At 36.7% G+C, this 14,193-nt stretch overlaps 1 protein-coding gene across 1 annotated transcript; it reads right to left on the bottom strand.

Moving 5' to 3' along the window:
- Positions 1 to 3,473: 3,473 nt before the first annotated feature.
- Positions 3,474 to 13,971, bottom strand: LOC146137393 (NACHT, LRR and PYD domains-containing protein 12-like). The gene is made up of 7 exons (XM_083393904.1): positions 13,432 to 13,971; positions 12,596 to 12,764; positions 10,075 to 11,786; positions 7,966 to 8,118; positions 6,103 to 6,264; positions 4,317 to 4,448; positions 3,474 to 3,581 (listed from the first exon to the last, which is right to left on the bottom strand). The coding sequence occupies exons 1-7, from the start codon at positions 13,441 to 13,443 to the stop codon at positions 3,474 to 3,476; spliced, it is 2,448 nt and encodes an 815-aa protein (XP_083250030.1). The 5' UTR covers positions 13,444 to 13,971.
- Between the last annotated feature and the right edge of the window lie 222 nt (positions 13,972 to 14,193).

Genomic DNA, 14,193 nt, shown 5'->3' with positions numbered 1-14,193 from the left:
GTTCGGTTAGGTTAAGCAATATTATTAAACATTAAAATTTAACACATCCTCACCCAAATACTAAGCGCCATAACAGCAAATCCAGCCCAACGGGAACCCCGTTTCAACTTGGGTGAACTTGGCGTGCTGAGATTGTTTTTGGGCTTTATGTGTTTTATAAATTTACTCCTATCTAAATGTCGTACCAAATATTCGTCATTCCGCATCACTTTTACTGTTTTTGTCCATTTCCTATTTGTTGAAACAGGCTATTTGCCCTCGCCTGTTTAACGAGATAATATTATGCAGAAGAAGGCACTATCCGTTTACCGAACTTTAAATTTCGAACTTTGGGGACCGGCTCATTTTTCTAAAAATAGAAAATTAAAAAAAATAACTTCAAATTTGAAGTACGGCAACAGGTTGCCGGGCAAATTGCCTCTTCCTATTTTGTTTTTTAGCCTACTTACGTCAATAGAGTCGTTATAGAGCCCCTAGATCAACCCGCCATAGCGTAGGGAAAACGTAGGGTAAAACTTGCATGTGTGGTAGGGAAAATTGAAAATTTAGAGTGGCAGCCCTGACTGTTACCAACATTTAATTGTTGTGTTTTGTTAGCTGAAGGTTTTTGCAGCGGTAAAATGATCAGGTAACTTGTGTACGATGATTTTACTGTTGCAGTTGAAAATGTTTAACGCTGATAGCATTACGCGAAGTGATTTATCTTAATATAATCATGGTTCTAAAGCAGTTCAGTTAGTATTTCTTTAATTGAGTGTAAACTTTAATATTTTCATTTGACTGGTTGAGTTTAATTGAGAAACAGTATTTATGGGACGCATTGGAGAGCGATGATTGACATCTCGACTAAAAAGCATATTTGTGGCCAGGAATATAGATTTGAAATGATAAAATCTTATAGATTAAAATTTATAGACGTATTTTGCCTAAATTAATGCAACTGAAGTCAAGTTAAAACTCAAATATTTTGTTTCGTAACGCTTTACGATTTGTTTAGGCCAAATTTGATCGATACTGTCAATATAAAGTGCAATAAATTTGTGTAGGTTGTGTTTGGCCAATAAATAGCTAGTTTTACGCAAAACATATTTGGACGATAAAAATATTGGAATGTTTTACGAAAATTTGATATAATTTATTCTTTTTTTATTACCGATTACCATAAAACAGACAATGAGAATAAAGCTATGACTAAACTCTTTTAAGGCATACACTAATGTAAAAAACAATGCAATATTTTTATTAAAACCAAAATTTATCAATATAGTGATGAATAGAATTGTACCTACTATTTAATTAAAGTCTAAATTTATTTTTTAACTCGAAATATAGCTGTTTAGAAAAGTGTTGTATTAAAAGCTATTATATTATTAAATAAAATTATATTCTTAAATAATAATAGTTGAGTTTACTAATTTAATCTGTGGTGATATAGTTTTCATTTTGTTTTACTTTTATCATTACTATTATGTTAAGGTAATTAAAAAGCAATAATAAAAACCAAAAACATTTTGCGGAATTTGCGATCGCAGATTAACCAAATGCAGCCCTCTGTGATTTTTAATTTGACTCGCCAGATGTTGGAATGATTTTGTTTTTAAAGTTTGTCCCCACAAAATCCTACCTTATTACAGTCTGGCTTGTTGCTTCGTAATCGCGGCTTGCAGCGCAATCGGACACTTTATATGGCCGTTTCTTAATCGGCCGGCTCCATTAATTTGGCCGCGTTTTGTGACTTATATGAAGCGGCAAGACTTGATGAAAAAGGAGCCGACTACTTTATAAGCGGCCATTTAAACTGGCCGATTTGTGTTGATGAAAACGAATTAAAGCCGCCGAAGCAAACGCAATCAGTTTAGTGCACAATGAGCCGTAAGCAATCACACGATAAAAGCATTTGATCATCAGTTGAGCTAGTTGTGTTGTGTAATGGTTGACATTTTGCTGCTGAATAAAGCCACAAGTCTACTTCAATAAGGTAATTTAAGCCTTTTTTTAATTTATATATTTTAAGGAAATGCATTCATATTTCTTGAATGCCAAAAAACACATCACGGTCTAAAATAACGCCTTATACGGGGGATTTTGCCATCGCTCCGCAGAGCCAAAGTATATGGCCAGCGTGAAAAGTTTAAGCCCTTAACACGATCCGCCTGTTCTATCGTTGTTCTATGGCTCAAATGTTGTTGTTCTATTGCCTGGCAACTCTTGTGGCAGTTGTTTAAAGTACATATAGCAGGTGTGCTTCATGTTAACGCAAGTTAAGCGTTTCTGTGTGTGTTTTTTACAGTTATTTGTGGCAAGAATGACATAACAGAGTGTGTGCTTTTCATTTAGAAGTTTTTTTTGTATTTTACATTTAACTCGCATAATTAGTTCGCAATGTGACCAGTAGCAAAAGTAAGGAGGCGTAAATTTAAAGTGTACTCAAAGGGTGGATGACAAAGAAGGGCAACATAAAATTATGTAGCTTCACTTCGGCCTAACACATTTCGTAATTTCAAAACGAGAAGCTTTTTCAAAACGACCAGCATATTCAGGTTAGGCTTAACAATCAATCGACCACGATTTATTTATAAAAATGTAACAATGAAAAGAACGACAATTAAACAAAAATCAATAATATTTAGGCAAAACGAAAATGAAAAAGTGTGACGACACAACATTTTATTTTATTTTAATAGACAGTCGAAAAAACTAGTTAAAATTCTGATTTTTATGCAAATACAACGTTTGTCCAAAAGTTGGCGATATGTTAAATAATTGCCAAGGCACTTTAATTCAGGAATACTATAAATAACCTCCAGGAAAGCTAAAGAGGTTGGCACATCGCGTAATAAAATTGTATTAACAACCAAAACATTAAACGAATATAACGTTGATTAAATGTGTGAGCATTGTGTAGCTGTATTTGGTTCCATCGTTTTACCACAGGTACGTTTTAGTCAACTATTTCTGTTACAATATGAAAGTATTGGTTGCAAATCGGTTTATTCAGTTGTTGTTTAGAGACTTACGACATCATTTGAATCATTTAAAAAAAAAAATTAACTGGTTCTATAGAAAAGACAATGTTGTTAATCGCTCTCTTGTATAAAACAAAATATTGCAAAAACTATTGGATGAGAAAGAACTCAATTGCAGTTAATCTGAAACGAAGTTATAGTTGTTCAAATAATTTTGCCAAATCCGCAACGGACCGACCTCCCTTTGTTGATCCCTGAGCTGACCCCTGGGGTGACCTTTGCGTTGACCCCTGAGTTGACCTATGCGTTGACCCCTGGGGTGACCTTTGCGTTGACCCCTGAGTTGACCTTTGTGTTGAACTCTCTGTTGATACCTGTTAAAATAAAGAAACGCACTAATTTAGCAAAACGAACCCCAAGTTATTTTGATATTATTTACATACACTACTGGGGTTTCTTGTATTCACACAACATTGGTATGACCAGTAAGAAGCATGTATTGGTACTTTAACGTTGAAATGTTCTTACATGATCCGTCCCATCGTCCACATCTTGTTCAGTGGATGTTTCTTGGCTTTGACTTGCTTCTGGTTCCGCTTGCTTTTCTTGATATAACTGTGGAGACAGATTTTTAAGACGTTAATCGATTATGTAACGATTCTATGTTCTGTTTAAGTGCTTGATCAAACTACTTAAAGAGTTACTCTTGGCGACAAAAATGCAGTACATGGGAATGCGCAAAAATTTAGAGATTACCTCGGTACATTGAGTATACTTGTATTGTTTGTTTGGTCGGTTATTTATAAAAGTAAAACTTACTATAGCGGATATAGGCGTATCTGTGTAACAACAACAGGCGTCACTCAGACTAAAAAAAAGTTATCACATTTGAAATTAAAACATGCGCTTATCTGACACGCAATTGACACTATTTAAAAATACATGAAATGTCATTATATAAAAAAGTCATATTAACCGAATACTCGTGGATTCGTTATTGCGCAACTCGCTCTACTCGTTACTCGCCCTAGTCAAGTCAGGTTGTTTCGTTCTGAACCCGAAGCTTTGTGTTTAGCTTTCCTGCTTTTAGTTCTGCTTCTTAGTTCAGTCGAGCCTGGACAGATCCAAGCAAACTTGATCTCAGCGAGAAACAAGCGAATGCATACGATCGCAAAAAGGTCAGACCTCCAAGCGCCTTACTTCACAACTTATTCGCCTGAACGCCACTAACTATACCATCAAGCTGGAGATAGGTATTAAAAAAAAAAAAAAAAAAAAAAAAAAAAACACTGACGTCACTAGTGTCGCAACGTTGCCCCGGCAACATATTACAAAATTTTGAGTGCCTACCTTGCGCAGAGAATCCTCATCAGCTTTACTGCAATAATCCAACTCCAGCTCTTGTACATTGTGGGCACAAGTTAGGAGGAAAGCGAGTCCTTGCGATCCCAAGTAGTTGCGTTTCAGGTTCAACCTTCTCATCTACATAAGCACAGCATAATGTAAGACACAAGCAAGTGTTAGGCTGCATACAGGTTCTACCAAATTAAACAATGCATATTCGCAACTTACACCAAAAAAAAAATGCTATTCGTAATAGGTCAGGAAAAAACTCTGGGATGTATAAAATGTATTGGGACAATTGTGGAAAAAAATAATTTTATGGGACATTGGTTAACTATAGCAGCTGAAAATTTATTGAATGCCTATAGTGGTTGTAAAGATTGTCATTTTTCATTGAATTCACAATTTGCGTAGAGTTAGCATGCGTAACCTGGTTGATTTTGCATGGACGAATACAAGGTTAAACTATAAGAACCATGGTTTGACATGCTGCTAGATTAATTTACATTTTACGTATTTGTCTGAAATTATTGTAACTATACCCGGGTAGGTTTTAAACTAGGTTAGGGTGGCCAACCAAGTCAGAGACCAAGATCGTCAACGGGCATTCGTACTTCAACGTAAACCCGCCCACTAAAATCTGTTGTTTCTTATCCATTCGCTTGGCGATAGACTAATGCTTTACGAATTAAACTGGCATTAAATAAAAATTGCAAATTTAATAACAATAATATTGCGGTGTTACTTTAAAATATTATGGTATAAATTTTGGGCAAATAAATTGAATTGCAGTCTAATATGATGCACTGAATGCACGAAAATAAATATCTCCACGACCTAGGCCTATCGTTCGAAAAAGCAACTACCGCCGAATGTTATTTATTTAGAAGGTCTAAACATATTCAGTTGGTCTTGCAAATATTTTCGTGCAAGCAACGCAAGAAAAATAACCTACGGTGAGATTCGAACTAATGACCTCGGCCATACCGGGACAGTCACTCAAACAATCGAGCTATGCAAGATCAGCGATGTAGCAAATAAAAAAACACTAAATGTCGCTACCAAATTCCAGAAATATGTTTTGCGCAAAAGTAGGATATTTTTTTGGGGGTGCAATCATTTTATCAGGAACATGTTTATCGAGGTAATAATCGTAAGAAGCTTTGGTTGGTAAATTGAATATATAAGTAAACCCAATCAAAAATCGATGTCTAGTTAATAAAGGTCCATTGAGAAGAAGTGCAATAAGAATAAATATCCCAGGCAAGGTTCATTTTAGAGGCCAGTAATCAGGGGTGGATCCATGGGAGAGTGCACGTGGCCATGGCTCCCCCAACTGTATTTTGCCTATTGTAACGAAGTGAATGCAAACACATTTCGCAATAAAAGCGGTTATCCATGGGCGCCGTGCGTCTTATCACACCCTCGAAAATTAAAGTTTGGGAAAGTTAAACTTTACAAAGACATTTTTTCACGCTGCACGCGAGTGATTTCCGTCGTTATACCGTAATATTAAAAATATTCACGTTTAGACGTAACGCTATATCGTTACTTGTGACGTCACGATTTGACGTAACATTGTGACATCATATCTGCAATTTTTTCATGCCCCTCAAACAAAAATCCGGCCATCGCCCCTGTCCGTAATTACTTAGTAATAGTGTCACAAAAATTCCGTTTACGAAAAAATCGATTGTACACCAGACAGTGGTTCAGTTACCAAATTTTACACGCATTGCTGTTGCCTGGTTTATCCATCTTAATGTTATATCAATATTCAACACACACTTACAGGTCGACTCATTCGTGATATGGCGTCAGTTAGAGGTTGAAGATGAGAACCAGCGATTTCGCATTCAACCAATTTCAGCTGGTTGATGTTGTGTACACTTGTTGCCAGGCAACTCAAACCACGTGGATCCAGCTTGCTCTCAAACAGTGCCAACAATTCCATCTACAATGACAAGAAGTTTTAACTGTTACGTATCTCCCCTCTATGAGCTTGCATAACTTTCATGGTGCTGTCTGTTAATCCTGGACCATAACTGCCTGCAATAGGGAGCATTTGCCCCCTCAACATCGGGAATAGTATGGGATAAACAAGAAACTGTTGTGTCTTTAACGCAAAATTATTTTTTTGCTGGGTAGAATACGTTGCTATGCCCTCCCAACAAACTGTATTTTTTGCCTAAAAGTAAATGCATTTTTTTAGCGTTTCGCGGAATCTAATTATGTTTCTAGGTTTAGCCCACTTTGATCAAATTTTTTTAGCCCAAAGGCGTCGTGCGTCCCATCGCACACTCTAAAATAAAAGTTTGGGCAACTTAAACAATATAAAGGCGTTTTTGGTCATTCCCTTTTGCTTCCCCCTACGAAAAACTATTTGGTCTTTTTTAATACCTATCAGTGAGACAATTTGAAAAAAAATATAATATCTATACTGTTGGTGGCGCGAAGCACGAAAAAATGAGTTTATCAAGCTGATTTTGACAATTGTGTTGTGTTGACATTGACTCCACAGCAGTAATAAGGCTCCGTAGAAACTAAACATACCGAACAATTTCATAATTCAGTTAAGCAATTTTACAAAAATTGATTTTCCAGATTTTTGAACCGCGTTTGAATATCGAGTATTATGTAACGGAATGTGAAATCTGCATAAAACGTCACAAATTGTCTTTCCAAAAATGTCGTTTTTATTCAGTTGAATTGACAAGTAAACGTGTATGCATCTTTCATTGGTTCGTAAACTCTCCGGGTACAAAATATCATATTCGCTGAATGACGGAGAAACAAAATACATTTTTTCATGAAATTAAGTTGAAAGTCAATAAACTTAACAATTAGGCGAATTATAATTGCGGTAGTGACAAAACCATGTAAATGTCACTTGTTGCACGAAAGACTTCCAGGTGTTTCTTTCAAATAGAAGAACCTCGAAACCGGATAGATCGCTCTTATAACGTTTTATTTCAAACTGTACTTAATTGAGTCGTTGTAAAAGTTAAAATGCCATATATTTATGCGTTTAAAACAATATTACTCAAATTCCTAATTACAGTTTTAAAACTCGAACTGTGGTTTAATGTACCTGAAATTCGCTTGCTTCTATTGTGTTTTTAAAAAAAAAATTGCTTTTTTATTGGTACAAAAAATTATCCCTCATTAAACACGAAACTTGCGTTGAAACGTTTCCAATTAGTATCATCAACGAAATAATAAAATCTGGATAATATATTTAAAACTTATCCATTTGTTAAAAAATCCAAAAGTGGGTGGAAGCGTTTAACGCTTTAGGGGAAACAGTGACTACGAAGGAGTCGGGGGTTGCAGAGTATAACATCCCAAACAAATGTGCATTAACAAAATATAAAACGGTAATAAACATCTTAATTTGTCGTGCAATTGATTAAAGTTATTTAAGTTTGAACTACGAGGCACTTGCCCCAGCTACCCATGCTTGGTGGGACTTTCCCCTGTGCAATGTTTGACCCACGGGGATGCCCCTTGTCAGTTTCACACGTCCCCTTTTCACCAAGGGACTTCCCTTATCCGTTTGATTGTCGATAGTGTGCTTAAATAATCGCGCCCGCCACATCGCAATAATGACCATTATGACATAATCATGTCAATTGTTTTACGTAGGTTAACTTACAGGTGTTTCTCTGCGTGCTATTGCTTCAGTAAGAACTTCGAAACCGGACAGATCGCTCGTCTTGTACAACACAAGGCGGTTTATCTTGTGGACGCAGGTGAATAAGACAGGAAAGTCACGTGATCCAGTTGTCATCACATGTACAAACTCCATCTACAAAATAACAAAAGTTATGTTGGACTGTGCGCTGTCCCAGATAGATGAGGTGTTCTCAAACATATACTGTGATCATTTTGCTTCGCCCGCCGTTGTTGGCTACCTTTAGTCAATGACGTGGTTCGAAAAGTGTAAGCAAAGTCGCTGGAAAAAATGCGGCGTCAATATAACGTCTTATTTTAAACTGTAATTAATTAGTCGTTCGTAAAGTTAAAATGCAATATATATATGCGCTTAAAAACAATTTTACTAAAATTCCTAGTTTTCAGATGTACATCACGCACATTTTTAATGCGATTATTAAACCTGACATTGGCTTGCTTGATCTGTCTTTTATTTAAAACTTTGCTTTGTGTTTGTAAATTAATTATCCCTAATTAAACACGAAACTCGCGTTAAAACGTTTTAAGTTAGTATCATCAACGAAATATTAAAATTTGGATAATATATTAAAAAACTTGTCCAGTTAATAAAAAATCCAAAAGTGGGTAGAAACGCTTAACGCTTTAAGGGAGACAGTGACTACGAAGGGGCCGGGGGTTGCAGAGTACAACATCCCAAACACTAATGTGCACAAACAAGCAGAAAAACGGTTAAACCATAATTTGTCACGCCAATTAGGAGTGTTATATCAGAAAATAAAACAGAAAAATCTTAGTGTATAAAAAAAATGCGTTTTGCGTTTTTAGCTAAATAGACTCAATTAAAGTCGCGCATTTTATTACGCAACAAAGTTGTACAAACCGCGTTGGTTATTTGTTCTAATTTCACCGGTTTAATCTCAGAGACGAGCAATGGTGGTCTGCTTTTCGGCATAACAACGCCATTTAAACATCGTGACATCAGACCATGAATATTTTTTGCCGACTATACAGCAATATGTGTGCCATCAATTCTAGGTGATCAACAGGAAAGCAAACCGTGGCGAAAAAACAAGTTGTCCACTTATGTCAAAAAACTCGAGGACACTACTGCCATCATGTGGTAATAAAAGTTTAAAGTACCTTTTAAGAGTAGGGGCCAGCAACCCCGCCAATGTAATTTATCTGGCCCTCCACCTGTTTTAAATACTTGGCAAGAGACCGTTGCCGAAATTTGTTATCGATTTTAACTACATCAATGTAAAACTTTTCGCACTTTTTGCGCATTTTCTTAGGCCCAAATGCGACGTACATGAACTAGAACTATCAACAATGGAGGTTTCGCTATCTTAGTATGCCTGAATGCATTTTATGGTGCTGCACACTAGTTCTTGCGTCTTTTAAATATAAAAATAAACTATGTCGTCTTTTAACGGTTCTATTCAAATAACATCATATCCTATTTAATTTACATCATAGATTAACGATTAAATTTATCGCATATCTTTATTTTCACTTTTATATTGCCATTATGAATTTACACCTTAATCCAGCATTATTCCACCCTGGTATTTGATTGTCGGTAACAACCAACATTTAAAGGTTCAATTACAGTTAACAGACATTAGTTATCCCAACCATAACCCATAACCAAATAGAGAACCATTAATGCCGCTTATGATTAAACTATGTTTATCGGCGGCAACACACTCGATGAACCTCACGTCCTTTTGCTACCCCCGCGAACATCAAATATTTGCAAAATGTTTAATCGATTTTAATCCACAAACGACTTTTTTAGCGCTAGGCGAAAACGCTTTACCGTTCTTTTTTCAAGATTTTTTTCGCGCACAAAACTCAACATTTTAGGAAAATTTTAAGTTTATATTTATTACGGCTCGCCGAGCCCTTTTTAAATTTGGGTCAGGTCCGCGACTAGAAAAAGGTTGCCGACTCCTGCTTCAGAAAGTTAAATGTTGTGTGGCTTTAAAACGGTGCAGGGTTCGTTTGGCGTTTTTCGCTGCTTTGTTGCATTTTATATGAAATAGTGAATAAAAATTAAAACGACTAGAAACCGTAAAACTTCACAAACCGTGTGTTTGGTTTTCGCCAATGTCTCCATCAACATTTCTAAACCGTTGCCGGTAAATGAGTAGGGAGAGTTCACGATGTTGATGACCAGCTCCCTTTGTGTTGCTCGAAGCACGTAACAGAGACTTGACACTTCACTGGGAAGGATCGTTCCATAGTTTATACGAAGCTCTCCAGGGAGGGAATCGGCCACTTTCGCGGTGATTTCTTCATCGTTGGATTCCTGCGCCAAACTGCAAAGCTTAAACAAATTGGAGGTAAAGCTTTCGTCATCGTTTGATAAAAGTTGAGATCCAAGCGAATCAATCAAGCCTTTTAGCAAACTTTTTTTGCTAGCAACATCGGTTGAAGAGATTTTAAAAATAGGCTTTAGCTTACGGTGGAGTCCCGTGTTTAGCAACCCGAAAAGAAACCGAAGAACCATTTCCCAAGTATTACTTTCCATGCTTTGTAGCAGCCCAGAAAATGTAGCCAGGTCTGTATCGAACAACAGCTTGAGTGATGTAAAAAATTCTTGCCACAGCAAATGAATAAAGAAGAATACTTTATCCCCTTCCAGTATACGAAGATTGAGGTCGCTAGAGAAAACTTGCATGTTGAGAAAGTCCTCCATTCCTTCAGAATTAAGTCCGACTTCATCAAAGACTTCTTCGTCGAACATGATCTTGTCGTTGAGCATTCCGTGTAAAGCCAAGTCTGAAAGTTTGCGCAAAATTCTTGGATGTTCCTTAAACTTAGGCGAGCGAATGCAATCATCCACAAAAGCCGCAAAAACATCTGTGAGCGTAAAAGTGCCATCTTTAGTCCCATGCTTTATGATGTAAGGTGCGACGGTTTTGGCAAATATAGGAAGAAAGCACAAAGCCTTTGCATGTGGGTTTTGTTCAAGTGACTTGGTGACCTTCTCATAATCTTCTTGCTTCGGGCAAATTTGTTGGAAATACAAATCTTGAGAGCTTTCGTTAAAACCGATTACCTTGACTACAAAGTGGGGCTTGCAACTTGGGTGTAGCTTGAGAAAAGCCCCCGGTCGTGAAGTAAGCAGCTTGTGAGCATTTGGAAGAATGTCGCCACGGAGTAGGTTTTGCAAAATGACAACCGGCGTTGCGCGATCGTACAATCCGATCACTGGAGCATCCAAGTCAAGATCCTTGAACCTAGGTTCGTCCAAACCATCCAGGAAGATAAACAGCTTGTTGGATTTGGAAAGTCTTTCCAGTATTTGATCATCTATTTCCTTTGTGTGTTTCCAGTTTGGGTTGGATGACAGCAATTCCAAAACGCCTATTTTTTTATTAAGATCTAAAGTCTTTAGGTATTTAAAAAGCCAATATCCCTTTTGATCTGCTGGTAATTCACCTGCAAGCTCCGTTAGTGTCTGTATAATAGCAGTAGTTTTTCCAATTCCAGCTATTCCAGTCATGCCGACCACGTTGCCATGTCTCTCCACATAATCGTCATATGCTGCTTTATTTCTAAAGTTCTTACTTTTGGCTTCATCGATTGCTTCTTGTTTTGCAGCAGTAAATAGTTGGTTGAGTTCAAGCGTGGTTGAGTTGTCCTGGTTGTCTCTGAGTTGCTTCAATCCTTTTAAACCAAACTCCTCCAATGGTGCTTGCGAATCCCGAATAATGTCAAGAGGAACTGGGTTGCTTGGTAGAGTTCCGATGACCTTATCAGCTGCTTCCTGAGACTTTTCTTGCCATGATACTTCTGAGTAATATTAATATTATTAAACTTGGTTACTTTTATATCCACATTTTTTACTTTAAAGATGGCTTTGACTTTTAATCTCTCTTTCACTTAGTGTGGGCTGTCTCGGTAATAAGCGGCTTATAAAGGCGTGCGTTAAAGCCATATGTGACGTTAAGGAGGTCCTCTCCGACCTGAAGCGAAACGTTAACTTTATAGCGCATCAAATTACCAAACTTTAAACCTTGGCAAACAGCAGAACCCTAACAAAAGACTAAAGGCGGGCTACTTGGTTTGCACTAACGTTTACCTTTATCTGTGTCCAGCTTAACAGTCCAACACTTAAATAGCTATGACGATATGATAAAATGACTTAGGATGTTATTACAAGCTGTGTATAAAAATACCAAACCCAAATTTAACTTGTAATTTTGTAACTTTAGTTCAAAATGCAATTTGGGGACGCTTTGATTCTAGGTACTGATTTGTGCTATATAAACATATCCTACAAAAATGCTGCTTAATACAAATTAATAAGTAACAGTTTGTTCTCGTAGATAAAACATAAACAATTTGCTTAATCGTGAAATACAATCAGCCATTGGAAATTCATGTAGCATTCTATAAATATATTTAGAAACCAGTGGTCCCATATGCTTACCTTAATTCGAATGAATATAGCATTCTATATATTATCGTTCATTTTGATTGACTTAATGTTAGTGCTACAATTGTGTGATTATGGTTAATAGTTTAATAAAGTGACGTTTAAGAATTTTGCATTTCTGCATGTTTGTGTCTCACTGTTATGAGTAAACGTTATCACTAACCACTGTTAGATGAGGGCGCTGCTGAGTCATGAGCCACATCCGGTCTTGTTTGGTTTCGAGCGTCAATGAAGTTGCCTTGAACGATAACTTGATGTATTGGACCACGATTCTGTATGTCACCGATATTTACATGCTCGGCATTGATTGGCTGGCTGTTTCCAGGTGGATTCTGTGGCGAAAACGTTGATGCTGTTAAACTTAAGTGTATTTGTGATTCAATATCCAAATATATATTTGTTAAACACGAAAAGAAACAACTCTAATAACAACATTACAAGATAACTGTTTTTTGTCCTCACAAATTTTACAAAATAACAAAAAGTTACAAAACCGAAAATATAAAATACAACAAAACATTTAAAAATACTAAAAAAATATTGTGGCTATGAAGCTAACTTTCTTTCCCGCGCAGACATAGTTCTCCGTATTTCACTGAAATATGTATTTCTTACCAAGTGTAAGGTTTACAATGTTTTATCTAAAGATAAATTGAGCGGCAAAGCAAAGCACTCTATACTATAACCTGGTAAAAATCAGTCGGACTTTCGTTAACGTTGTTGCAAATTAAAAAACTTTCACGGACCCACAGAAAAAACTTTGGATTCCCGTTTGTTCTTGAATCTAGAATTTGCGTAAATTGGCAACAAGACAATACTAGATAATGATGTCGAAAGTCGAACACACACTTTCACTTTAAACTGAATCCTCGATCCACCAATTTCGTTGTATTTTTAAACCTCAAAAGTAAGGATGCTATAAGGGTCACGTATAAAGGACAGATTATTTAAAGGGAAAAAACACCGCACGATTTTGTTATTTAGTACGAAAAAACTTACTTGATTTGCCATTTTGGTGCTGGTGTTTTATTGGTTGATCGTTGAACAGGTTTTTAGCTAACATAAACAAGCTTGTCTGAAAAAAAGGAAAACATATTAGTTTAGATGACAACAACCTTGTTTGAGGAAACAAAGTATAAAGCACAAGAAAGTCTAGAAAATAAAGTGTGCTAAACCAATATCGACATTATCATACAGAGCCACGAATAGAGGTGTCGGACCTCACTCACTATACACCTGACTTTCTTTAAAAGGTTTAGGGTTGTGGTTGTTCTACAACATTTGTTATTTTGGTGGTTTTAACATTTCTTTATTCCACGGGCGAAATGCAACACCGCAAGTAAAAGGCTTGATTTAGCGAATGTAAATATTGGACGACTGTAAGATTGTATCCTGTAAAATGGTGCGCAAGGATGGAAATTAACATCCAAGCTTCGATGTATATGGTTTGTAAGTCGTCACTGAACCTAATTAAATCACTTAGAAGCCAATTTAGCTGAGTGGGTGAGATACGAGCAAGATTGGCGCTGCGAATTTTTCGTTCAACGCTTGGTAACGCTTGGTTTGTAGCAACTCGTCCCACCAACCGTCGGAAGGTTTGAACAAAGAAGAGCTGAAACGTGATTCTTCACAATAACTGGGAACAAATAAACGACGCGCTGTCTCGCCGTCCTTGGAACACGAAACTATTCAGCGGTGGCTGTTTTTAGCTTCAACGGTTTTTGCTGTTAGAAACGTTACTGTTTAAAATACACTCCACTA

This window comes from Ascidiella aspersa, chromosome 7, assembly GCF_963924565.1.
Source record: "Ascidiella aspersa chromosome 7, kaAscAspe10.2, whole genome shotgun sequence".
Lineage (NCBI taxonomy): Eukaryota > Metazoa > Chordata > Ascidiacea > Phlebobranchia > Ascidiidae > Ascidiella > Ascidiella aspersa.
This window is presented reverse-complemented; position numbering and strand designations above follow the sequence as displayed.